Source organism: Macrobrachium nipponense, chromosome 1, assembly GCF_015104395.2.
Source record: "Macrobrachium nipponense isolate FS-2020 chromosome 1, ASM1510439v2, whole genome shotgun sequence".
In the NCBI taxonomy this organism is placed as follows: domain Eukaryota; kingdom Metazoa; phylum Arthropoda; class Malacostraca; order Decapoda; family Palaemonidae; genus Macrobrachium; species Macrobrachium nipponense.
In genome coordinates, this window is record NC_087200.1 from 87,893,366 (window position 1) to 87,921,185 (window position 27,820).

The 27,820-nt window shown below is 37.7% G+C and overlaps 1 protein-coding gene across 1 annotated transcript in view; it reads left to right on the forward strand.

Annotated features, from left to right (window-relative positions):
- Nucleotides 1–27,820, forward strand: part of LOC135219440 (trifunctional enzyme subunit beta, mitochondrial-like) — a 229,820-nt gene that overhangs the window by 181,661 nt on the left and 20,339 nt on the right. The window contains exons 7-9 of the mRNA XM_064256218.1: nt 4,606–4,755; nt 16,405–16,621; nt 16,783–16,871. Coding sequence (XP_064112288.1) covers nt 4,606–4,755; nt 16,405–16,621; nt 16,783–16,871 — 456 coding nt within the window. The remainder of the gene's footprint in view (nt 1–4,605; nt 4,756–16,404; nt 16,622–16,782; nt 16,872–27,820) is intronic.

The window sequence follows — 27,820 nt, forward strand, 5'->3', positions numbered from 1 at the left end:
GCAAATAATGCAGGGAAACGTTCCCAAGAGAAATCCGCGAATGTGTGAGTCCCGCGAATACTGGGGGCCCCACTGTATACAGTATAGATCTATAGAATTTACTGTACAGTACATTATAGTACAGTGGTTCCTCGACACAAGAAATTAATCCATTCCGAGGCACCCTTTGTAACTAGAGCTTTCCGTATCTTGAACCGCATTTTACATGTAAATTGCCTAATTCGTTCCAAGCCCTACAAAAGCACCCCAGTAAATTTGATAATAAAGATAAATTGACCAATAAACAATGAAATACAACAATTTGGACTGTTCAATACCTAACTTAATATGTACCACTAATATGTACCTGTAAATAAAGTGTATTAGTGTACATGGTATACAAGAAATACTGTACGTACATACGTACGTATGTAGTAAAATGTGGAAGCTTACCTTTCGAGTGAGGCTATCTCTGAAAGTGGGACAGAGGAGGACAAACGGCAGAAAATTAGTTACGTAGTACGTACACTTAACCTAATGAAGCATTAAAAATGTCAGAAAACTTAAACTAAACTTTACGAAACACTAACAAAACCGTTACACTTAACTTTACAAAAAACTTATAAATAAATTTTTTTTTCTTTTTTCGATTTTTACATTTTTTTTTTTATACTTTTACATATTTTACAAAATTTAAATGGATGCCAGTCCGTTTGCAGAATATTTCGAACCACCCATGAGAAGCCTTGAAGTCTGGGGTTGCTGTCGATGTCCCTTCTACTCCGTCGTCTTCGGCCTGGGCAATCAAATCGCCGAAAATAGCGCTGGCCTCCTGGCAGATTGCCATCTCGGTTATCGTATCGCCAGCAATTTCTTTGTCCTCAATCCATAGAAGAAGCAGCCTCTCCATCTCTTCATGCACAAGGCTCCTCTTGTTGGACAATATAGTGACTCCCTCGGAAGGTGTAGCTGCTTTGATGGCTTCCTTCTGCTTAAGGATGGTGCCTATTGTCGACGGATTTCGGCCCTATTCCTTAGCGATCACACTCAACTGGATGCCAACTTCATACCTTTTTATTATCTCCATTTTTGTCTGCATAGAAAGCATCCTCTTCTTTCCGTGAACTCCAGCAACTTTCTTGGGACCCTTGACTATACTATATGTAATTAAGTTATGTAGTATACTAATTAAGTTCTCACACAACACGATAAAGTAGTACAACGAAATCACTAACACGAATTTATGTTGACAAACAAAATCGTATATGTGAACGAACGAATTCCACGTGTGTACGATAACGCTGGTGCGAAGCAATGGCTGAAGAAGAACGCCGCTACGTAGATGCGTGATGGGATAGATGCTGACCAATAGGAGAGCAGGATCTTATGGCGGTGAATAGTATCAGGAACCAATGGGAGAGCGGGTGGATGGTGGTGAGTCTACTCAGTTGGCGGCACGCAAGTTTTAAAATTGTTATCGGTGGTCCGGGCGAACCTCGGGACTTTACAGCAACAACTTTTTGTATCCTGAACTATTTTCGTATGTAGAGCCAAAAAAAATCTTCGTATTTGCTTTTGTAACTCGAATTTTTCGTAAATTGAGACTTCGTATGTCGAGGTACTACTTTATTATAAATATACGTACTGTAAAATGAAAAAAGCCTAGTTTTAATCCTTTGGGTGTCTAGAGTATGTAAAGATATAATAAGGTTTTTATGTAGTGTACAGGTAGGTGTAGTGTTCAAGTCATGATAATTTGTCTTACGATAATCCAATTTTATGAGAGACCATATTACAATAGCCTAACTTTTTCCCATCTTCTAGTTACATAAGTTCAAAAACAGCAAAAGAGAATGATGAAAGTATGGTTTTAACGTTATACTCGTTGCATAAATGTGTACAGCCATGAACAACCGAACGTGAAACTACTTTTCTTTTCTTTTTCTTTCTTCTTTTTTCTTTTCTAAGTACAACCGAATTTGATTTGATAACATCCGTTTGGCTTTTATTTCAATCACCGTACTATAGTACGCTATTACCGTAGTTGTTATAAATGACATTATGTAGAATAGAACTGAGATATCTTAATGTAATAACTTGATTTGCTATAGATCAAAGGTCAATCGGGAAATATACCGTTAAATTTCAACCTAGTTATAACTGAAGCTAAGAAAACTGTTCAAGTTGCTAATGACTTATCGTGCATTGGCAACAAGAATGAAACTCCGGTAAACGTATACCATCAAACACAACCGTAGATAAAATTGAGATAAAATTATTTTAATCAAAACACATTTAATGAAAAAACACATTTAATGTTGGTTTCACGCCGATATAAGATAAATAACGCAAAGTTCGTATTACGATGATATAATAGAAAATTGCGAACTGAATCATAATTTTTTTTTACGCAATAAACATGCCGCCAACGTAATCTGTTAACGAAAAAAAACAAGTTCACAATCACAGCGAGACATATTCAATTCATATTAACGAAAAAAACGAGTTCACAATCACAACGAGACATATTCAATTCATATTTCCACCTAAAAACACGTCATAAAAAATAACCTTGTCTCATATAAGTCAAGTATCTAGATATTTGTTTATGCCAACTAGAAGCAAGAAAATTCGCTCAGAATTGCGTTAAATATGGCAAAACAAACTCGTGTTCGCCATCAGTTGATTTGAAACAAAACATTGGCCGCTCCACGGAATACTAGCTTAGATTTGCCGTAGTATTTGATAATACAATAATATGAGAATACATTCAATATTATTGGATACAGTGAATTAATGTATAACTTTTTAAAGAATTTATGGAAAAGATGCATAAATAATAAAATACCACCATGCATTTTTCGGAACAGTGGCGGACAAGAACGAACATGATAAAACATCCTCTGACAACGTGGAGGGTAGTTATGAAAGTTGCCTTAATTTATATCATATTTACGTACAAAAATAAAAATACCCTATACGTAATATATTTTCATACACATTTTAAACATGAGAGCATGAACATTTATAAAATCAACACATCAATCGCTAAATTTTGCACTCTTTTCAACTCTATATTTTCAGAAGAGCGGCAGGCAGCTGCTTACAAGAATGAACATGAAAAAACATCGTATTTGATCACGTGAATGGCAGTTTCAAAAGCTGCCCCTTAGTATCATATTTCTGCGCAGAATTAAAAATACCCTTTGCATAATACATTTGCATACACATTTTAACCCTTAAACGCCAAAGCAGTAAAAAAAAATTGTCTCCCGTGTGCCGGAGGTGTTTCAGAGTGAGCGCGGAAGCGGAAAAAATATTTTTTTCAAAAAATCACAGCGCGATTAGTTTTCAAGATTAAGAGTTCATTTTTGGCTCCTTTTTTTTGTCATTGACTGAAGTTTAGTATGCAACCATCAGAAATGAAAAAAATTATCATTATCATATATAAATAATGCAGTATATGATAGCGCAAAAACGAAATTTCATATATAATTGTATTCAAATCGCGCTGTGCGCAAAACGGTTAAAGGTAACAAGTTACTTTTTTTTTCGTTGTAATTTACACTAAATTGCGATCATTTTGGTATATAACACATTGTAAAACTATAAAAGCAACACAGAGAAAAGATTATCACAAAATTATGCATGAATTCATAATGCGCGGACATAAACAAATATTTTTTTCAAAAATTCACCATAAATCTAAATATTGTCCTAGAGACTTCCAATTTCTTTCAAAATGAAGACAAATGATTGAATATTACTATACTGTAAGAGTATTAGCTTACAATTGCAGTTTTCAACCATATCTGACAAGTTAAAGTTGACCGAATGTCGAATTTTTTTATATATATTTTTTTTATATGCAATTATTTCAGAAATAAGAAAAGCTACAACCTTCAAATATTTTTCGTTTTATTCTACATGAAATTGCGCACATTTTCATATATAAAACTCTATGAAATGCCTAATATGAAACTGAGCAAATATTCCGAGAATGGGACGTACGCATTTCGGAGATTTGCATAGAGGAATACAAAAAACGAGAGCGATTAAGGAAGTCTGTGTACAACACTGAAGATATGAAACTTATTTTATGTATAATAATCATTGTGAGATAGTATTTAAGATTAATTGTAAAATTTAAAGGAGAGACATTTTTACCTTAAAGGATTATGTACTATTCATTATCAAGGTAATGATGGACAGGAGCTATAGAATTTTGCAGTCATGTTTCCTAAGATCTTGATATTTTAGACAAGACAATGGTAACTTGTTTAATCCCTAGTTGGAAGATAATTTTTTTGGTTGCCTCTTAAGCTCTTTAATTTTAGTGTCTGTGTCTACCTTGATTTCTGGCATTGTGAGAACTAGTGTGCTACTTGATTTGAAAAACATTAGCTGTCATATTATGTCAAAGTGTCCCATTGTGACTATCTAGTATACCAGACATACAGTTTTTTTTTCTCTCTCTCATGGTATTGCCTTTTTGGTTGAATTATTGATAAGGACACTCAAGTATTGAGGAGATTGTAGGGCTACTCTAAACCGTCATACATCTTCCCGAAGGTTTTTTTATATTGCCTCATGAAATTGATAGTTCATGTGTTTTTCTTTATGCAGACTGATGGAGCATCTGCCTGTTTGATTTGCACTGAAGAAAAGGCTAAAGAAATGGGCTGGAAACCAAAGGCATACTTACGTGACTTTACTTATGTCTCTCAAGACCCAAAAGATCAGCTGCTGCTTGGACCAAGCTATGCAACCCCTAAGGTAAGTTTTTGTACCTTTATCTCATGCTTCCCTGCAATAATACACCCAAACCTTAACCTAACTTTGCAGTTTACTCCTCTTACCATATGATGACAATGCTCAATTTTACACAGGAGTAGGATCTAGAACCTACTGTGGAAATGCAAAAATCCTCTCTAAAAATCTTATAATTGCCAAATACCTTGTACCCCTTAAACGAAAAAATGCCTATAACTGCCTATTTTAACATTTTCACTGCTTAATTTAATACTTCAAACAAAAATATACCTTAAATATCATATTAAAACAATTTAATATTTCAAACCAAAATACATTCCAAACCATCATCCCCAAACACCCAAAGTAACCTTACCTTACAGTTCTCTTCTACTACTGTTGCTCATAAGTAGGCTACATACACCCTTAAAATACCTATAACTGCATATTTTAACATTAAATTGCCAAACTTGATAGCTAAAATGAAAATATACTTCAAACTATCATTCTCATAACACCCTAATATCACCTTATATCATTTCAAAGTCATGTTGCAAAAGTTTTGTACCAGCCTACAACTGTTATTCTTAAGTATCTTTCTGTGGCCTACATAACTTTGCACATTGCTCTGCATCTACATTTTATGTATGCTATTGATTTTTTCCTGTTTAGTAAGATGTGAGATGCTTTTGAAATATTTACTGTACAAGTATGTATTTTAGGATTGTACTATATTTTATGGAGCGTACAGTGGACCCCCATATTCGCATTCTCCGGATTCGCGGACTTCTCTCTGGAACATTTCCCCACATTATTTACGGTATTTTTCTAAGAGTAATATCCATAAATTCCTGATGTTTTTTTATCAATTTCATTGTAAAATGCACTTTTTGTGAGAAAACTATTAACCCTTAAACGCCGAAGCGGTAAAAAAAAAATTGTCTCCCGTGTGCCGGAGGTGTTTCGGAGTGAGCGCGGAAGCGGAAAAGATATTTTGTTCAAAAAATCACAGCGCACTTAGTTTTCAAGATTAAGAGTTCATTTTTGGCTCCTTTTTTTGTCATTGGCTGAAGTTTAGTATGCAACCATCAGGAATGGAAAAAATTATCATTTATCATATATAAATAATGCGATATATGATAGCGCAAAAACGAAATTTCATATATAATTGTATTCAAATCGTGCTGTGCGCAAAACGGTTAAAGGTAACAAGTTACTTTTTTTTCGTTGTAATGTACACTAAATTGCAATCATTTTGGTATATAACACATTGTAAAACGATAAAAACAACACAGAGAAAATATTATCACAAAATAATGCATGAATTCATAACACATGGACGTAAACAAATATTTTTTTCAAAAATTCACCATAAATCTACATATTGTCCTAGAGACTTCCAATTTCTTTCAAAATGAAGAAAATGATTGAATATTACTATACTGTAAGAGTATTAGCTTACAATTGCAGTTTTCGACCATATCTGACGAGTTAAAGTTGACCGAATGTAGAATTTTTATGTATATATTTATTTATATGCAATTATTTTGGAAATAAGAAAAGCTACAACCTTCAAATATTTTTCGTTTTATTCTACATGAAATTGCGCACATTTTCATATATAAAACTATGAAATGCCTAATATGAAACGGAGCAAATATTCCGAGAATGGGACGTACGTATTTCGGAGATTTGTGGCGGAGAATTTGGCGCGGAGGGAAGGAAAGTTTTTTTTTTAAATTCACCATAAATCTATATATTGTGCTAGAGACATTGAATTTGTTTCAAAATGAAGATAAATGACTGAATATTACTAGAATGTAAGAGTTTTAGCTTACAATTGCGTTTTTCGACCATTTCGGTAGAGTCAAAGTTGACCGAACATGGTTTTTTTTCTATTTATCGTGATTTATATGCTAATATTTCAAAAATGAGAAAAGCTACAACCTTCAATTATTTTTTGTTGTATTCTACATAAAATTGCGCACATTTTCATACATAAAACTTTATGTAACGGCTAATTTAAAATGGTGCAAACATTACCACAAGGGAAGGTTCTAGGTATGGAAGACCAAGAACGAACCCGCCACGAGGCAGAACAATGCCGCCATGCTTCCGACCGAGAGCCAGTATTTATACCTAAAAAACGGCAAATACTGACTCAAAGCTGGAAAAAACTAAATAGAAACCTTAACAGATTACTTAACTTAGCTGATGCGATGGCTGAACGCTCCATATCTAGATAAAATCCTCGTAAGGGGCACAAAAAACACAGAGCAAAAAAGTATGTGTTGTACGACATGCGCTAACGAAAGGGATGGCCACCAGAGGCGCAGCAGTCGGTAGCGTGGGATGGAGTAGTAGTAGTTGCTGCCCACTCTGTGGGTCGGCTCCCCTCTTGTGGGGGTTTTGTCGTAGGCGATTTCTATTGGTAAGAGGTTCGTGGTAGTGGTCTCACTCGCCCTAGTGTTCATACCGACGCCCTCTTGGAGGGTGAGCGAGTCAGTTATACTGACCTTTTCTTTATTTTATTTATTCTCTGGTATGTGTTAGTGCATTTACCTTAGAAATAATGGATTAAAGGGATATTTTGCTGGGCGACACGAACCAATTGGCCAGATATAGATTTTTCCTTACGTCAAAATCCCTTTTTTCGGAAGAGTTACCGCGCGGACGTAAAGAAAATGTTATTTTTTTCATAAATTCACCATAAATCGAAATATTGTGCTAGAGACTTCCAATTAGTTGCAAAATGAAGGTAAATGATTGAATATTACTATAATATAAGCGTTTTAGCTTACAATTGTGTTTTTCGACCATTTATTTCGTAGAGGTCAAGTTGACCGAAGATTGAAAATTTGTTAACTTATCATTTTTTATATGAAAATATTTCAAAATTGATAAAAGCTACAACCATGGGTGGTTTTTAGTTGTATTGTGCATGAAATTGTGCACATTTCCATATATAAAACTTTATATAACGGCTAATTTTAAAATGGTGCAAACATTACCACAATCGCATGTATGATTTTTTTCGGAAGAGTTACCGCATGGACGTAAGGAAAAATTTTTTTCATGAATTCACCATAAATCGAAATATTGTGCTAGAGCCTTCCTATTAGTTGGAAAATTAAGGTAAATGATTGAATATTACTAAAATATAAGAGTTTTAGCTTACAATTGCGTTTTTCGACCATTTCGGTAAAGTCAAAGTTGACCGAAGGTTGAAATTTTGGCACTTATCGTTATTTATATGAAAATATCTCAAAACTGATAAAAGCTACAATCAAGAGTATTTTTTTTTGTTGTATTCTACATAAAAATGCGCACATTTTCATATACGTATAATATTTCATGTAACGGCTAATTTAAAATGGTACAAAAATTATGTCAAAGTGACGAAATAATTTCCGAGATGTGTCACAGATACTTTTTAGTGCGGCAAGAAAGAAATTCGCGCTTGCGCGCCTGCGTAACGATTGTAAACAAAACAACAACTTGATCCGTGAACTCCCAGCATCCCCCAAGGCGTGTGATTCAAGAGTTTTCGGCTGGTAGGCCTAAAAGTATTTTTCCGCGAATTAAAAAAAACCTTTGTATGTCGACGTAAAATACGTCCAGTCGGCACCCGAGAGACAAAAAATGTCGACGTAAAATACGTCCAGTCGGCGTTAAAGGGTTAATAAAACCAAGTATAAAAATTGTTTTGTGGGTTTTCGTTTAGTTTTAACTAACAAAATAGGAGGATTTAAGCATTTTTATAGGGGTTCCAACTATTAGTGTGTTCTACAAATAGTTGGGGGGTGTCTGGTATGCATCCCCCACGAATACGGGGGGGACCACTGTATCTAAACTACAGTAGTACCTTGAGATACGAAATTAATCCGTTCCGAGGCGCCCTTTGTTTCAAGAGGTTTTCGTATCTTGGACTACATTTTACATGTAAAATGGCTAATCCGTTCTAAGCCCTCCAAAAACACCCCAGTAAAATTCATAATAAAGCTAAATTGACCTATAAACAATGAAATACCACAACAATTCGGAGCATTCAATACCTAAATTAAGAATAAAAATGCAAAACCTGTAAATAAAGTGTATAATAGTGTACAAGAAATATTACTGTAACGTAAAATGTGGAAGCTTATCTTTCGAGTGAGGCTACGTACATACGTAACTATCCAAAGAAGATTGCGTCTGCCTACTTTTCACAATGTTCCTATGTGAGCCTTTTCGGGGGGTGTCTTCTACAAATGATTGCACTTTATGAAAAGTGGCTTTAATTTCTGCCGTTTTTTTTTTTTCTTTTGTACATATGTACGTACGTACACTTTAGAAAATTTATGTACACAATGTTCCTGTGTGAGCCTTTTCAGGGGGTGTCTTCTACAAATGATTGCACTTTATGAAAAGCGGCTTTAATTTCTGCCTTTTTTTTTTTTTTTTTTTTTTTTTTTTTTTTTTTTTTTTTTTTTTTTTTTTTTTTTTTTTTTATATACAGAATTTCAACTTTCTGTTTTTTATCCCTTGGTTCTTGTTTTGCACCTCATGACTCTGTTGGCCCTGGTGTCCATCAAAACCTTGTTCAACCAAATGCTCTCTCTACAACTGATTGGGGTACTGAATGTTCGGCTGCTGACCTTCAACATAAACTGAAGTGCCTTGATTATACGTACTGGTATGCATGTTGTAAATGATTGGTCTACACCCTCTGTTCAGCAGGGAGTGGATATTCTACCAACCTTGCAATGTCTCCAGTTATCCCATGAGAGAGACCTTGATCACTTATCCCATGTGAGAGATCTTGGTCACTTTTTTTTTTTTTAAATAACGTACACATTGACGATCCCGAAAACGAATACTGCGTGCGTACTATAACAATGCTGGTACCGAGTGGCCGAAGTACGCCACCATGTGTACATAGTAGATGCATGATGGGAGGGACGCTGGCCAATAGGAGAGAAGGATTTCATGGCCGCGACTAGCATCAGGAACCAATGGGAGAGCAGGAGGATGGTGGCGAGTCTTTAGTACTAAGATGGCAGCGCGATTTTCAAAATTGTTATCCGGGCGAATCTCGGACGTTCAGAAACCTTTCGTATCTTGAAAACTTTTCGTATGTAGAACCGTTAAATTTTTCATATTGGCTTTCGTATCGAGTTTTTCGTAAGTTGAGCCTTTTGTATCTCGAGGTACTACTGTACTTCCCTGGTTCTAAGTCACTTAAAGTAAATTGAAGGAAAACAGCTCAATTACCACTCTATGTTTCTTCTACCTAAGCTAATCATACAATTATATGCATGTATACTGGTGGAAAAAAAACTTACCAAAATTTTAAATACAAAAATTTATTATCAAACTCAAAATTTATAAGTGAAATTCACAATATCAGGAATTAGTTCTTGAATCAATTAATCCTTAAGGGGGCCGGCCGGAACCCCTATATATGGTGGTATAGGGCGAAAAATGCAGCCATGAAAAAATTCATGGAGCTTCATATGGCAATTGAGAATATGTATACAAAATATTTCTTCAAAATTCCTCTTACTTTTGTAGTGACAGGGTAATTAGTAAACATAACTCAATAAGCCTAAAACATTGATCCGTACAAGAAAATGCAATATGTCTTCTGTTATTGTAAATTTTGATAATTATTGGCAAAGAAATTGTGAGAAATGGCATCAGTAGAGATTCCGTGGCTCGCAGAAGCGAGTATCTGGTAACCTGGTTCAACCATGAATCAGTAGGACCACAGACTTCAATTAGATTACACGTTAGAGTTTCACCTCGTGACATTCGCTTGCTTTTACGTATGTTTATGTATGTTTCGGCAAGAAGTTCATCATGCCAATGAGGAAAAGACAAGGAAAACATCTTGCTAACATACAGATGAAGAAAAATCGCTCAAGTATTATTACAGAATATCATAATATACACATAGTTAGTGAAGAGAGAGGTGAGGGTTGCCTAGTAATGCCCCCTTCTTACCTGACAGCACACGTCACACTGTGCCCAAGGCTACGATCTTTGAGCAAAGAGATTTTCATTTATGATAAAGAACATAGTTTTGGTTTTTTAATACCCAAAATGGAATATGAAATTCATAATAATCATGATTTATTAAATTGTCTTTGTAAAAAGAGAGTACACCTTCGAGTTTCACCTCTGACATTCTCTTGCATTTAAGTTTGTTTATCTTTGTTTCGGCAAGAATGTCATCATGCCAAAGAGGAAAATACAAGGAAAACATCTCGCTAACATACAGAATAAAATTCGCTGTATTAAGCAGAGTTAGTGAAGGGGAGAGAGGGGGTTACGTAGGAAGGAGTGCCCCATCTTGCCTCAAGCAGTGCCCCAGGCTACGATATTTGAGCAAAGGGATCATCATTTATGATTAAATTATGATAAATAAAATAGTTTTGGTTTATTAATACACAAAAAAGAAATATACATTCATAATAATCATTATTTATTAACCCTCTTACGCCGAATGGACGTATTAAACGTCAAGTCAAAATGTCTTACGTATGTCGAATGGACGTATCATACGTCGACTCAAAAAAGTTTTTTTAAAAATTCGCGGAAAAATACTTAGAGGCCTACCAGCCGAAAACTTTTGAATCACGCGCCTTGGGGGATGCTGGGAGTTCAAAGATCAAGGCGTTGTTTTGTTTACAATCGCTACGCAGGAGCGCAAGCGCGAATTTCTTTCTTATCGCACTAAAAAGTATCAGTGACATCTCAAAAATTATTTCGTCACTTTGACATAATTTTTGCTCTATTTTAAATTATCCTCTACATGAAGTATTATATATGAAAATGTGTGCAATTTCATGTAAAATACAAAAAAAAAAAATATTTATGATTGTAGCTTTTATCAGTTTTGAAATATTTCCATATGAATAACGATAAGTGCAAAAATTTCAACCTTCGGTCAACTTTGACTCTACCGAAATAGTCGAGAAACGCAATTGTAAGCTAAAACTCTCATATTATAGTAATATTCAATCATTTGCCTTCATTTTGCAGCAAATTGGACGTCTCTAGCACAATATTTTGATTTATGGTGAATTTATGAAAAAAACACTTTCCTTACGTTCGCTCGGTAACTCCTCCGATAAATTTTTTTGTGCGATTGTCTTAATGTTTGCACCATTTTAAATTTGCCGTTACATAAAGTTTTATATATGGAAATGTGCACAATTTTATGCACAATACAACTAAAAGCAACCCATGGTTGTAGCTTTTATCAGTTTTGAAATATTTTCATATAAATAACGTTAAGTGCAAAACTTTCAACTTTCGGTCAACTTTGACTCTACCGAAATGGTCGAAAAATGCAATTGTAAGCTAAAACTCTTATATTCTAGTAATATTCAATCATTTACCTTCATTTTGCAACGACTTGGAAGTCTCTAGCACAATATTTCAATTTATGGTGAATTTATGAGAAAAAACAAAACATTTTCCTTACGTCCGCGTGGTAACTTCCAAAAAAAATTTTTTTTTGTGCGATTGTCGAAATGTTTGCACCATTTAAAATTAGCTGTTACATAAAGTTTTATATAAGAAAATGTGCGCAATTTCATGTAGAATACATCTAAAAATGATTGAAGGTTGTAGCTTTTCTCTTTTTTCGAAATATTTGCATATAAATCACGATAAATAGAAAAAAAAACCACGTTTGGTCAAATTTGACTCTACCGAAATAGTTGAAAAACGCAATTGTAAGCTAAAACTCTTAAGGCCTAGTATTATTCAGTCATTTATCTTCATTTTGAAACAAATTTTGAAGTCTTTAGAACAATATTGTGATTTATGGTGAATTTTTGAAAAATATATTTAACTTCCCTCCGGGCGCCGATTCGTGGCCGCAAGTCTCCGAAATGCATACATCGTATTATCCTAATATTTGCTCCTTTTCATATTAGCCGTTTTATAGTGTTTCATATATCAAAATGTGTGAAAATTCATGAAGAATACAATAAAAAATAATTGAAGGTTCTAGCTTTTCTCATCTCCAAAATATGTGCATATAAAAAAAATATTTATAAAAATTTCGATATTCGGTCAACTTTAACTCGTCCAAAATGGTTGAAATCTGCAATTCTATTCTAAAACTCTTACAGTATCCTAATATTCAATCATTTGTCTTCATTTTGAAACAAATTGGAAGTCTCTAGAACAATATTTAGATTTACGGTGAATTTTTGAAAATAACATTTTTTTACGTCCACGCGTTACGAATTCGTGCATCATTTTGGGATAATATTTTTCCGGTGTTGCTTTTATTGTTTTACAATGTATTATATATCAAAATGATTGCAATTTAGTGTACAATACAATGAAAAAAAAAGTAACTCGTTAGCTTTGACCGTTTTTTGCACAGCGTGATTTGAATACAATTATGTATGAATTTTTTTTTTTGCTACCATATATTGTATTATTTACATATGATAATGATATTATTTTTCATTTCTGATAGTTGCATACTAAACTTCAGGCAATGACAAAAAAATGAGCCTAAAATGAACTCTCAATCTTCAAAACTAAGTGCGCTGTGATTTTTTGAAATAATTATTTTTTCCGCTTCTGCGCTCACTCCAAACCAGCCCTGGCATACGGGAGAGGTTTTGATTTTTAGGGCTTCGGCGTAAGAGGGTTAACATTGTCTTTATAGAAATATGAAGGAAAACTGAACGCCTGTATCTCAAAACTATACTTATTGACCTTCAAAATCTAACTTCTCACTTAGTTTTAAAGCTATAACATTGTAATTTGGTATATAACTCAGAAAGACATTATAGAACAATCAAATAGAGCCCTTTTTTCCAATTTTTGTTTCGTCCTTTTTTTTTTTTTTTTTTTTTTTTTTTTTTTTTTTTTTTTTTTTTTTTTTTTTTTTTTTTTTTTTTTTTTTTTTTTTTTTTTTTTTTGTGATTTATAGGGTTTATTTTTTTACCACATTGAAAAATTCATATCTAGCAAAAAAATGACTTTTAGAAAAAAAAACTCTCCATTTGATTGGAGGTCTACATCAGGTCTATATATGGTAGTAATCCCAGGTCTTAATATTAAATATCAAGGGAGGAGATAGAATTTGAAAAATGGTTATTTTCGGGATAAATTGCCCTGGCGTCACAAAACAGGTCAGAGGCGAAAATCATATGCGGTTTGGAGATGTCCCAAGTCACCTTATTAAGTCCTGTCATTAAAAAACGGCATTAGCCGGCCGGCCCCCTTAAACGCCGAGCCTCTATTTACAAAAGTGTCTGTTGTATGCCGGCAGCGTTTGGGAGTTAGCACTGAAGCAGAAAATTTTTTTTATTTAAATCACAGCACACTTAGTTTTTAAGATTAAGAGTTTATTTTTGGCTCCTTTTTTTGTCATTGCCTGAAGTTTAGTATGCAACCATCAGAAATGAAAAAAAAATATCATTATCATGTATAAATATTGGAATATATATGATAGCACAAAAAAAAAAATCATATATAATTGTATACAAATCGCGCCGTAAGCAAAACTGTTAAAACTAATGAGTTATTTTTTTTCCGTTGTACACCAAATTGCGATGATTTTGGTATATAACAAATTGTAAAACGATCAAAACAACACAGAGGAAATATTATCACAAAATGATGCATAAATTCGTAACACGCGGACATGAGTTTTTTTCTAAAATTCACCATAAATCGAAATATTGTGCTAGAGACTTCCCGTTTGTTGCAAAATGAAGTTAATTGATTGAATATTACTAGACTGTTAGTGTTTTAGCTTGCAATTGCAGTTTTTGACCATTTTGGTCGAGTTAAAGTTGACTGAAGGTCGTATTTTTTCTAAAAGCTATAACGATGAGTTACTTTTTGTTGTATTCAACATGATATTGCGCACATTTTCATGCATAACACTTTATGTAAGGCCTAATATAAAACGGTGCGAAAACTACGACAAAGTTTCAAAAATTTACCATAAATCAAAATATTGTGCTAGAGACTTCCTGTTTGTTGAAAAATGGAGGTAAATGATTGAATGTTACTAGAATGTAAGAGTTTTAGCTTACAATTTAATTTTTCTAAAGTTGACCGCAGGTTTAAATTTTGGCACTTGCTTGTCGTGATTTATATGAAAATATTTCAAAACTGATAAAAGCTACAACCATGAGTTATTTTTTGTTGTATTCTACATGAAATTATGCACATTTTCATGTATAAAACTTTATGTAAGGCCTAATAGAGAATGGTGCTAAAATTACGACAAGGTGACTAAAGAAATTATGAGATTTTCAGCAGAGTTACCACGCGCGGAGGGAAGGAAAAAGTTTTTTTCAAAAATTCACCATAAATCAAAATATTGTGCTAGAGACTTCCTGTTTGTTGCAAAATGAAGGTAAATGATTGAATGTTACTGGAATGTAAGGGTTTTAGCTTCCAATTACATTTTTCGACTATTTCTGTCGAGTCAAAGGTGACCGTAGGTCTTTGATGATGCGTCGCGATGCTTTGTAGTGCGAGAAGAAAGAAATTCGCCCTCGCCCATGCCCGGCTGGTTAACGCTTGTAAACAAAACAACAGCGTGATCCGTGAACTCACAGGGTTCATGTGTGGTCGAGGACCACTCTCCACCTCGTCTATTCTTGAGTTGCCAGATGCCACAGATTCCTTGCACTGCAATCTTTTGATTGTTTTTAACCGGTTTTCAGCTGATGCTAGAAGAAATTAATGTAGTGTTAAGACCTCAGGTTTGTTAGCTATGAAAAATATAAATTGATTAAAAAATTTTTATTTTCTCTGTATTTTCTCTTTAATTTTTAAAACCCAAAGGTTAAATAAGAGTATGTATGTACACATGCATTCATTCGCTGGTGTCGGTGAACTTCCTACAGCTTGTTTTGTTTCATGTAGTTTTGCTTATGATTTTATTATATTATTATGATATTCTCATTTATATTTTTACTGCATTTTCTAATTTTTTATTACAACCGAAAAGATAAACACAATTATGTGCATAGGGATACGTACGCATCCACAAAAGTAGCACTAACAAACAATAGCGGCAGGTTGGTGAGATGACCCTGGAAATTTTAAATTAGGCTAACTGAAATTGGAGTCAGAATGGTGATGGCCAACCTGTATTAAAAAAATCCAATAAATATATAAGTATACGGACCCATAACATAAGTACGTACTTTGCTTCAGCAAGATTAGGCCTGATACCCTAACTACATATAATCTATTACAATCAAGTACTCTACTTCATTTCCAACCATGCACAATCAATTAAAAAAGTATCCACAGTGTAAAAAATTTAAGTCCCTTTGCACATTGTTAGTAAAAAATGTTGCACAAAACAGGTTATAGAATCCATAACTAAAATGAACATGCAAACAAGTAAATTTTGTTTTATCCAGTACAGTTGTTTGCAAGTAAAATGCCTACAGTTGAGACAGTTGTCTTTTAAATGAATTGTGTGTAAATGGTAGGTGATGTAGCATAGTTTATGGTAATCAAATGATTTGTGATATAAAAATTGATGCTGTTTATGTAAACATTTTGTAGTGTGGACACATTTAGCTCTGTATTCTGATTGCACAAGAATTAAACTGTAATTATGATCTTATGTTCTTCAGTTACAAGATTTTATGATATCATGAAAACCATCCTTATGCCTTGTTTCAGGTTCTGGGCATGGCGGGTCTTAAGCCATCAGACATTGATGTTTGGGAAATCCATGAAGCTTTTGCAGGTCAGGTTCTTGCCAATTTGAAGGCCATGGATTCTGATTGGTTTGGTCAGAATTATCAGGGACTTCCTGGGAAAGTTGGTGCTCCACCTATGGAGAAGCTCAACAATTGGGGAGGATCTCTTTCCATTGGACATCCATTTGGAGCAACAGGTTTTTGTCAAGCGCTTCTCTTCTTATCTTGATTTAATTCACTATAGTTTAAAAAATATAATTTTATTTATCACATAAATGATTTGTATTAGAACTTTCATGACGAAATTAATATTTTTCTTTATTTCAAATACTCATTGTTAATCTTCCTAATGTTTCAGGTGTCCGACTAGTTATGCATGCTGCTCATCGTCTCATAAAGGAAGATGGTCATCTGGCATGCATTACAGCCTGTGCAGCAGGAGGTCAAGTAAGTTATCTGCATATTGATTTTTTGTAAAGATGTAGCCTATTCAGAACCTAATGTGATGATCTCAAGTTTCTTATGCCTGTTAACTTGGATGGATATACAGGCAGTTGGCGCCCAAATTTGGGAAAATGTAACTTAGCATAGAAAGATTATTTTGAAGGTTGATAATGAAAATGTAAGGAATTAATGGCAAAAAAGTCCTAGTCATACCAGTGTTTAGTAACAGTTGCTAAGGTTTAGAAAAAGCAAATATGAATGAAATTCACATTTGCTTCTTAAATCCCTGAGTGATGAAGCATGTAGCTCTCTTGAAGTTATATTTAAGTTGCAGTTATGTTTTAAGGAAAATTAATAACACTGACAAGGTAAAGATATTTATTATACGTAAAAGAGTACAGGAAATTGAAAGGTAGAGGTAGAAAATCAGTGTGCGAACTGATTATAGTTAAAAATAGAATACAAAATAAATTGAAGAATGGACAGCAAGTGAAATGAAGCTGGTAGGAATGGATAAAAAGTACTGGGCAGAAAGCATTGGAGGTGAAGGGAGGCTTCAGGAGGTTCATGACATTGGAAGCTGTAACCCTCTACAGGTTTTAGTTTTTATGAATTGTAAAGTAAAAAGTAACAGCCTAGCTGCATTTACCAGAGATAATATAGGCAGACATGAAGAAATATGAAAATGAAAATCAGGATGATCAACAGTAGATAAATAATTAGGAGGAAAGATGTAACATGGGTAACTATTAACAGACAATGGAGAAGTAGAAAAGGTTAGAGAGTCTAAAGAAGCTTATTAGTAGGAGAGATGAATACAAACTGTTGTTGTCATGTGTTCCAACCAAATGGTAATACTATACAAGTTGACCATCACTACTCCAGCGTCATTGGGACCTGCAGGGCGCTGGATTAGTGATTTTTGCAGATTACAGATTGTTTAGGTTAGAATACGCATGACCCAACAATTATCCACTTGATCCTATCTTTAAAATATCATGTAAATACCATGAGGAAAAAAGAAATATTAGATGAAAATCAAGTGAGATTTTAATAAAGCATTGGCAAAAAAAAATGGTACAGGTAATTCTGTTGACTTAGATTCATCACTGCCGCTTCCAAAGTGAAGAGCTGAAATTTGCAACTAAGCACATTACATGTCTTGAAGTGAAGGGCTGTCAGGATTCCCATCTTCTTCATCCATCCAGCCAATAGCTGTCATTGCTTATTTTAATAGTTCAAAAAAAAAAAAATGTACCCTGAACTATTATCCTAGAGAGAGAGAGAAGGGGTGGACTGAGTATACCTTAAACTATAATGCTTTAAAAGAGAGAGAGAGAGAGAGAGAGAGAGAGAGAGAGAGAGAGAGAGAGAGAGAGAGAGAGAGAGAGAGAGAGAGAGATGCACATTAAAAATGCATATTTGATACACTCTTGACAGTACTTTGTACACAAAGGTAAAGATTAATTCCCTCCAGAACTATCAGTAGTATATATTCATGCAGAGCTATGGAGCTCCTTGTACCTCTGTCTGTCAGTGAGGTAAGAGAGAGAATTTGTATGGATCATGTAATATATATGTTTGTTTTGTAAGATAGATAAGTGATTTACTAATTTTCAGATATTAATGTTAATGTAAACTGCAAAATATCAATGTGAGAGATATACTGTTTGTTCATACACGAACAAACCTTTGGTCTTAACAATAGGATAATTTCTAGTGCCTAGCTGGATCCGGTTAAAAAACATATGAAAGCAAGGAATCTTGTGATATCTGGCAACGCATGTGTAGATCGGGTGAAAGATGGTCGAAGACCATTCACCCACAATCACGCATCAGTCTTTCTTTGACTGCCTGGGCGAGAGTAGTGTTTACCTCTCTTGGCCTTTACCCGGTTCATTGCTCGTTTCGCTTGTGTTTAGTTTGTGTGTGTGTGTGTGTGTCTGGTAGATATTATGGCTTCTGCTCCTTCTCGGTGTTGTCAACGTGTGTGCCCCAGAATTCCGGGTTTTCCGTGTTCTCGTTTTTGGTTTCGGCAACGGCTGACCCCCGCATTGTGCAGTAGGTGCCAGTTCTAGTTTTTGTACTATGAATCCTTGCATGGAATGCCGAGCATGGCCTTAAGAGCAGTGGAAGTCGTTTTATAGCAAGAGAGAACATCGGAGGGTTTCGACTCTTCCTTCATGGGAAGGTTTTTTGCCCCTTCCCGATGCGGTATTCAAACCCCATAGTAGAGTTGTTCCTGTGTCTCCTTCCTTTTCCTCCAATGATTCGTCGCTGGAAGTATCAGGAGGCCACCAGGATGATGTTTGTAATGTTGCCTCTTCTTCTTCAGGAATTAATTTGATTCCCGGGAAGGGGGAGGTTTTTTTCATCATTCTCATTTCTTCCCGAGTCAGAGGGGTCCAAGATGGTGGTGATTGGAAGACACTTGGGCTAGGGGGTACCCCGTCCTGGAGGGTTTGCTTGCGCACTTTCTGGAGGATCACTAACCCTTCCTCCTCCTCAGGCTGGCCAGGCCATCCCCCCCTCCTCCCGGCCTTGTCTTCGCGGGTAGTCGATGTCAGCCATCTTGTATTGCTCCGCCAGTAACTGCTGCCACTTCTTTGAGTCGGAGGGAAGCTGTGGCGTCAGCCCCGTTGATGACGTCACAGGATCCGTCATTGTGTATTCCTCCACAGTGGTGTCTGATTCCCCTTCTCACCGAGGGGAGGCCATGACGTCATCACCACTTATGACGTCACTCCCAGTCTTCATCTGAACACTGCCTCTCTCAGTCGTGACGTCATCTCTGCCGCCTAGTTCACTACTTCTCCCTTCCATGTCTTCGGAGCCTTCTCTTGCAGATCAGTCTGAGTTTAAATGCCAGGCAGTGCTTAAGAGGTTAGACTCTGTTTTGGATGTTAAGTTGACTGCCTTTTCGGTTGGGAGCATTGGAAGGAAACACGTTGCTTCGTCCACATCTCCTGCGAAGGGATCAATTAAGAACCAGTTCTGTCCTCCCCCTCTTCCCCCTCTACGCCACGTTGGCGTATCAAGCGTTGAAAGGCTAAGGACTTTGCTCTTTCTTCACCTACGCCGGAGGAACTACGTGGATGTGTTCTCAAGAATATTGGTGTTTCGGAGAGTGTTAGGCTTCGTCCTCTGCATCGAATCGCGGGTGTGTTGCAACTTCCCTGCCCGTTCACGTCTCGGGTGTGTTGCAACCTCCCCCGTACATGCACATCGCGAGTGTGTTGCAACCTCCCCTGAGTGTTAGTGCTTCTTCCCTTGTATAATCTGCAGTGGCTACTTCATCCTCTGCATCGAATCGTGGGCGTGTTGCAACTTCCCCCATCCGTACATGTCTCTAGTATATTGCAACCTCCCCCATCCATGCACATCGCGAGCGTGTTGCACCTCCCCTGTCCGTGTACATGATGCAACTGCTCCTCCTTCTCTAAGGCCTATTCATTACCGTAAGAATCTCAAGGTGCCTGTCAATAGGTTGAAGGTGGTGAGCGTGAAGTTTCTGCAGTAGGAGTGTTTGCCTGCCCCTCTCACTGATGCTTCTAAGAGTTCGATTCTCGAGGATTCTCCTTCAATCTCAAGTGTTCGGGATTCCTCCCCAACTCACGTTCATAAGTCGGCCACGCCCGTGACCATTCACGGACATGTTAATGAAACATCTGTTGGAGGAGAACGTAGTGATGTTCCTAGTGTTATAGTGGGTTCGTCTCGGGAGCCGACGCGTGGACCCAGCCCAGACAGGTTAGTTGGTGGTTCGGGCTGGTTGGCTGCTGATCCTGCCGCTAATTTTAATGAAGAAGTTGCCTTAGAGGCGCCTACACATTCTTATCATCAGTGTTGCTGGAGCAGGAGGAGGGAGACATGCAAGAGTTTATGTCGTCCTTTTCGGAAGTTGTTGCTCTCATTTGTGGGTTCAACAATTTGGAAGGTAGGTCTCAGGCTCGGTCGTCTTCCCTCCTTCTTGCTTGGAAGCCTTGGTGGGAGCTACGCAGGATCCCAAATCTTCTCTCCAGCTTCCCTATAGTTAACGTCGCTTCGCTCTAGGGGCTCTGCCAAGCTGCTACTCCCGCCTCTCACGGGACTAGGAAGTACTATGCTACGAGCTCTACCTTTTTGATGTCGCGCCATCTTAACCCATACGTCATTTGCTTGAAGCCGGTACTGACCTTGGAGCAGGTGTGGCCGGTGACTCCGTCCTTGTCTCTGCAGGATGCCTCAGCATTGGAGTCTATGGCAGCGTCCATGTTGCTCACGGTTTCCTGGCTGGACTTCTGGTCTGTGGTCATTGCCAGGATAGCTTCTGACAGGTCCCCAGAGGGATTGGTGACTGCATCCTCTCTTGCCAATCTGTTGCAGTCTGGAGGCAAGGTGTTTTCGTATATGGCTCACCTGTGTTAATTTATGGGCTAACCTTCTGCTGATTAGAATGTGATAGGCCAGCGTCGGGCTGACACCAAAGCAGACTGGTGCACCAGGCTGTGTCTAAGTCAGTCTCCTCCTCCTCCTCCTCCTCCTCCTCTCCTCCTCCCTCCTCCTCCTCCTCCTCCTCTCTCTCTCTCTCTCTCTCTCTCTCTCTCTCTCTCTCTCTCTCTCTCTCTCTCCAGCAGTAGTCAAGAAGATCGTTGCCTGGTAGGCCATCGAGGAATTCGAGTTCGGCAGGGCCTTTCCATTCAACTCGGCCTTGTTCAAAGGGTCAACGTCCCTTTCGCTCTCGTTCCTTTAGGCCAAGAAGGGGCCAAAAGGGGGAGAGGTAATGGGGCCCTCGCTAGGCTAGGTGCCTCTTCCTCTCCTGTGCTACAGAGGGGGTTGCCTAGCGGACCTTTGGGCCAAGTGGCAAAGTTATGGGGCGGAGAAATGGGTGGTAGATACCCTTCGGGTGGGGTACCTATTGCCATTCGCTTTCTCTCCCTGTCGGACAAACCGCAGCCCACAAAGGCATATCCTCCAGATTCTCTGAAGTTCTTGGCTCTTCGTGAAGAGGTGCAGAGGATGCTGGACAAGGTTGCGATAGAGGAAGTGGTGCGTCTGTCTTTGGGGTTTTACAGTCACACCTTCTTGGTGCTCAAGGCATCAGGAGGAGGGAGACCTGTGATCGACTAATCCACCTTGAATCACTTCATCATGAAGACACGGTTCAAGATGGAGACCTCACGTTCGGTGTTGGCAGCCGTGAGGTAGGTGACTTCATGCTGTCGATAGAATTAAGGGACGCATTCTTCCAAATCCCTGTTCATCTGACGTCCAGGAAATTCCTTCGCTTCTCTCTTAGGAACAAGGTCTTCGAGTTCAAAGTCCTATGCTTCATGCTGACTACAGTCTCTCAAGTGTTCACAATCTTCTCTCGGGTCAAGTTGGGCCCATGCTCAGGGGATCTGTTTGCTGAGGTACCTCGATGGTTACTTGGTCTTGGCAGTTTCCAGGGGAAAGCTGCTGCAGGACAAGGATCGTCTGCTTCTGTTCTGTCTGGAACTGGACATCATAGTCAATCAGGAAATGTTGAACCTCGTACCCAGTCAAAGGATTCTGTACTTGGGCATGGTCATCGATACGATAGTGGCAAAAGTTTTCCCGTCGGATCAGAGATTGAAGTTGTGGGTGGTGGCGCGCGACTTCCTGTCGAAACCACATCACTCAGCTCAAGAGTGGCAGGTTCTTCTGGGAGTGCTATCTTCCCTGGAGAAGCTGGTCCCTCATGGGCGTCTACATCTTTGGTCTCTGCAATGGAGACTGGGGGAATTCTGGTCTCCGGCGGGGGAGTCACCCCTGTTAATGTTTCCTCTGTCTCTGGAAGTGAGAGAAGACCTTCGTTGGTTGTTGGACAACCAGAATCTTTCGAAGGGTGTCCCTCTGTGTTCTCTTCCACTGGACTTCCTTCTTTTCCCAGACGCCTCCCTCGCAGGTTGGGTGGCCTTGTGTAGGCGACCTCATCGCTTCAGGCGTTTGGAGGACAAGCAGCAACATATCAATGTCTTGGAGTTGAAGGCAGCCTTCCTGGGTCTGAGGAAGTTTTGGGAGAAGGTAGGTGGTCATTCTGTTGTTCTCATGTTGGACAACACCATGGTGGTAGCTTATGTGAACAAACAGGGAGGCCTGGTTTCTCATCAACTTAACCTCTTGACCGTCGAGGTTCACCAGTGGGCGGTCATCTGTTAGGTAGAGCTCTCAGCCAGGTATATCCGAGGCAAACTGAATGTGGTAGCAGACAAGCTTTTCCAGGTTTTGGGTAGACCCATGTTGGACCTTTTTGCGACTCTCTTAAACAGGAAGCTGGAGATATTCTGTTCAATGGTCCCAGATCCTTTAGCATTGGCAGAGGACGCATTCCAACATGCCTGGGACAACCTAGAGGTGTATGCCTTCCCTCCGTTTTGTTTGATCCGTCAAGTTCTGAACAGGCTAATGAGGTCACAGGGTCTCAGGATGACTTGGGTAGCCCCTCTGTGGCCTAAGCGGAGTGGTTCCTGGATCTGCTGTAGTTGTTGTCAGAGGTTCCGAGGGAGACTTCCCCCTTGGCGACATCTCCTGTGTCAGCCCCATACGGAAATGTTCCACCAGTCAGTAGAATCCCTGTCTTTTCACAGTTGGAGGCTTTCAAGTTTCTCCTCCGAGTGAGAGGCTTTTCTCAGAAGGACAGCAGGGCATATGTCCAGCAGTCTCAGAAAGTCGACCTCGGCGGTTACCAAAGCAAATGGGCGATCTACTGTGATTGGTGTTGTAACAGTTTTTTTCTCCAATTGCAACCTGTATTAAGCGAATAGCAGACTTTTAACCTTCCTCAGAGACAAGAAATGTTTGTCCGTTTCTGCCATTAAAGGCTACAGGGCGGCCCTGAGTTTGGTGTTACGCCTTAAAGGTGTTGACATCTCTTCCAGGGAACTTTCCTTGCTAGTTAAGGGGTTCGAGCAGTCGAATGCTCCTAGAGAGCTCAAGCCTCAGATGTGGGATGTTTCCTTGGCTCTCAAGAGCTTCACTAAGAGTCCATATGAGCCCTTGTGTCGCTCATCTGACAGGAACTTGATGCTCAAGGCAGTTTTCCTTCTGGCCTTGGCATCTTCCAAGAGGGTAGGAAAACTCCACGATCTGAGCTATGAGGTGAAGCACGCCAGGGGTTGGGGGTCGTTGTCCTTCGAATTTATCCCGGAATTCGTGGCCAAGACCCAAAGTCCCTCTGTGCACGATGACAGGTTCACTTCGTTTTCCATTCCACCACTAAATGACTTGGTGGGTGGTGATGCTCAAGAGCATTTGTTGTTCCCTGTCTGGGCCCTGCACTGCTATCTTAAAAGGACTCGGCACCTTGGACCAGGCTGCCACAGACTTATTGTTAGCACAGGCTGTACAAGAAAGAGATGTCTAGAAATACTATCTTTTTGGATACATTAAGCCATCAGACAGGCATACTTTTCTCTTAATGATTCCACCACCACATCTGTGCAGGTTAGAGCACACGACGTTAGGGGTATTGGTCTCTCTCTGGTTTTCAAAAAGAACTTGGCTGTACATAGAGGGCTGAGCGCTGGTACTTGGTTACGCCAGTCCATGTTCGCCTCTTTCTATATTAAGGATGTTGCCCACAGATCTGTGGACACGTTTTCCCTGGGTACTATGGTGGCTGCCCAACAGGTTGTGTACTCGTAGTTGCCCCTAACAGGATACTTTTGTATCTTTCCAAAGATGATTGTGTGGATGAGAGAATGAGTGAGTTGGCTGGTCTCCTTCTTTCTCTTATACCTTTCCTTCTTCCTTTGGCCGGGTTAAGGAATAGACACATCATTCGCTGGACTGGTCTGATACAACGAGTAAGGTAGTCATACTGATAGTGTGGTCACTTATTATACAAATGTCAAACCCTCTATTCGGTAGCATATGCTCCACTCCTAGGCAAGGAGGAGTTGAGAATAGTACAAACACTTGTGTGTTGGTATGCTATTAGACAGTCAAAGTTTCTCTTTGGTTCCCTGTACAATGGTTCTCCCATATATCATTGTACATCACTCATGTCTGAGTGGTTAGATATCATTTTATCTAGCTTCTCAATGGGCTTCAGTCTCTCTCCAGAAGTCATTTCTTCTGGAAGCTGGACTGGTGGGTAGGCCCCCAGCCGGTCTAGGATGTCTTGTACCTCCCTCCAAGTATGAGTCTATCCTATTGTTAAGACTGAAGGTTTGTTCACTTATGAACAAATGACAAATTGTCTTAGAAAATTTGTATTTTTCATAGCTATAAACCTGAGGTCTTAACATTATATGTACTGCCCGCCTCTAGCCACCCCTCTGTTTGTTAAGACATCCTGAGTTGGGAAAGACTGATGAGTGATCGTAGGTGAATGGTCTTTGACCATCTTTCACCCGATCTATCACCCGATCTACGCATGCGTTGCCAGATATCACAAGATTCTTTGCTTTCATCTGTTTTTTAACCGGATCCAGCTAGGCGCTAGAAATTATCCTATTGTTAAGACCTCAGTTTTGTACCTATGAAAAATACAAGTTACCTTGAAAATTTGTCATATTACGTACTGACATTTTTAATTGTTCAACACATGTAAGCAACTAGTTCAGGGCTCTTTCTCTCTCTGTTATTGGCTGGGAGGGTTAGAAGTAGCAAATCACATGGCAGGGTATAAATAAAGGCTGTGTTACCTCAATGCTGATTGGCTTTTAGTATGACATGCTGTTGGTTGCAAGGATTAGAAGAGCCAGTCACAGAGCAGGATTTAATACTGTTATTTACTGATTGGCTTGAAGCTCCGATGCTTTTTGAGAAAGTTTTCACCTCTAGATATTAGGGGATTTTCATTTAACATTTGATTGATATTTTGCAGTTTTGCATTAATAATCATGAAACCACTGGTACTGCGTTCAGCTTCTGCCCACTTTTGATTATTTAAATGACATCCCTGTGAAAAGTTATTTGATCTTTTCTTAACTTTTCTTACCTGTATTCTTTTTGTATTACTTATTTTTTTTCCAAAATCTTCATATTTACTGGATTATAATTTTCAGATTCCGCTGTTTGCCAACAGTAAGTTCATGTGTTGTGGCATAATTAATCTCCTGCCACTCAAGATTCCATTATAAAAATTTTCTCTCTCTCTCTCTCTCTCTCTCTCTCTCTCTCTCTCTCTCTCTCTCTCTCTCTCTCTCTCTCTCTCTCTCTCTCTCTCATACATGCTCACAGACACATACACGATATCGATTTCTTTGATTATCCTTATAAAATGTGAAAAAAATTTTGCCACCAACTACAACCATATAAGTGAAATAAAATACACTTGTTCATATGTGGAAGAAACCTTCAGTCTTAACAATAGGATATTTTCCAAGTGCCAGCTGGTAGCCAGTTAAAATAATCAAAGATTGCAAAGCAAGGAATCTGTGAGATCTGGCAACGCCTGTGCGTAGGAGGTGAAAGGTGGTCAGAGACAGCGCATTGTACCTCGTGACGCTTTAGTCTTTCCTTAACCCTTAAACGCCGAAGCGGTAAAAAAAAAAAATGTCTCCCCTGTGCCGGAGGTGTTTCAGAGTGAGCGCGGAAGCGGAAAAAATTTTTTTTTTCAAAAAAATCACAGCGCGCTTAGTTTTCAAGATTAAGAGTTCATTTTTGGCTCCTTTTTTTTTCATTGGCTGAAGTTTAGTATGCAACCATCAAAAATGAAAAAAATTATCATTATCATATATAAATAATGCGATATATGATAGCAAAAACAAAATTTCATATATAATTGTATTCAAATTCGTGCTGTAGCGCAAAGGTTAAAGATTAACAAGTTCCTTTTTTTGTTGTAATGTACACTAAATTGCAATCATTTTGGTATATAACACATTGTAAAACGATAAAAGCAACACAGAGAAAATATTATCACAAAATAATGCATTAATTCGTAAAGCGTGGACGTAAACAAATATTTTTTTCAAAAATTCACCATAAATCTAAATATTGTCCTAGAGACTTCCAATTTCTTTCAAAATGAGGACAAATGATTGAATATTACTATACTGTAAGAGTATTAGCTTACAAATGCAGTTTTCGACCATATCTGAAGAGTTAAAGTTGACCGAATGTCGATTTTTTTATATATATTTTTTATATGCAATTACTTCGGAAATAAGAAAAGCTACAACCTTCAAATATTTTTTGTTTTATTCTACATGAAATTGCACACATTTTCATATATAAAACTCTATGAAATGCCTAATATGAAACTGAGCAAATATTCTGAGAATGGGACGTACGCATTTCGGAGATTTGTGGCGGAGAATTTGGCGCGGAGGGAAGGAAAGTTTTTTTTTTAAATTCACCATAAATCTAAATATTGTGCTAGAGACTTTGAATTTGTTTCAAGATGAAGATAAATGACTGAGTATTACTAGACTGTAAGAGTTTTAGCTTACAATTACGTTTTTCGACCATTTCGGTAGAGTCAAAATTGACCGAACGTGGTTTTTTTTCTTTATCGTGATTTATATGCAAATATTTCAAAAATGAGAAAAGCTACAACCTTCAATTATTTATTGTTGTATTCTACATGAAATTGCGCACATTTTCATATATTAAACTTTATGTAACGGCTAATTTAAAATGGTGCAAACATTACCACAATCGCACGTATGAATATTACTAGAATATAAGCATTTTATCTTACAATTGCGTTTTTCGACCATTTCGGTAGAGTCAAAGTTGACCGAAGGTTGAAAATTTGTCACATCATTTTTTATATGAAAATATTTCAAAATTGATAAAAGCTACAACCATGGGTTGTTTTTAGTTTTATTGTGCATGAAATTGTGCACATTTCCATATATAAAACTTTATGTAATGGCTAATTTAAAATGGTGCAAACATTACCAACAATCGCATGTATGATTTTTTTCGGAAGAGTTACCGCACAGACGTAAGGAAAAAGTTTTTTCATAAATTCACCATAAATCGAAATATTGTGC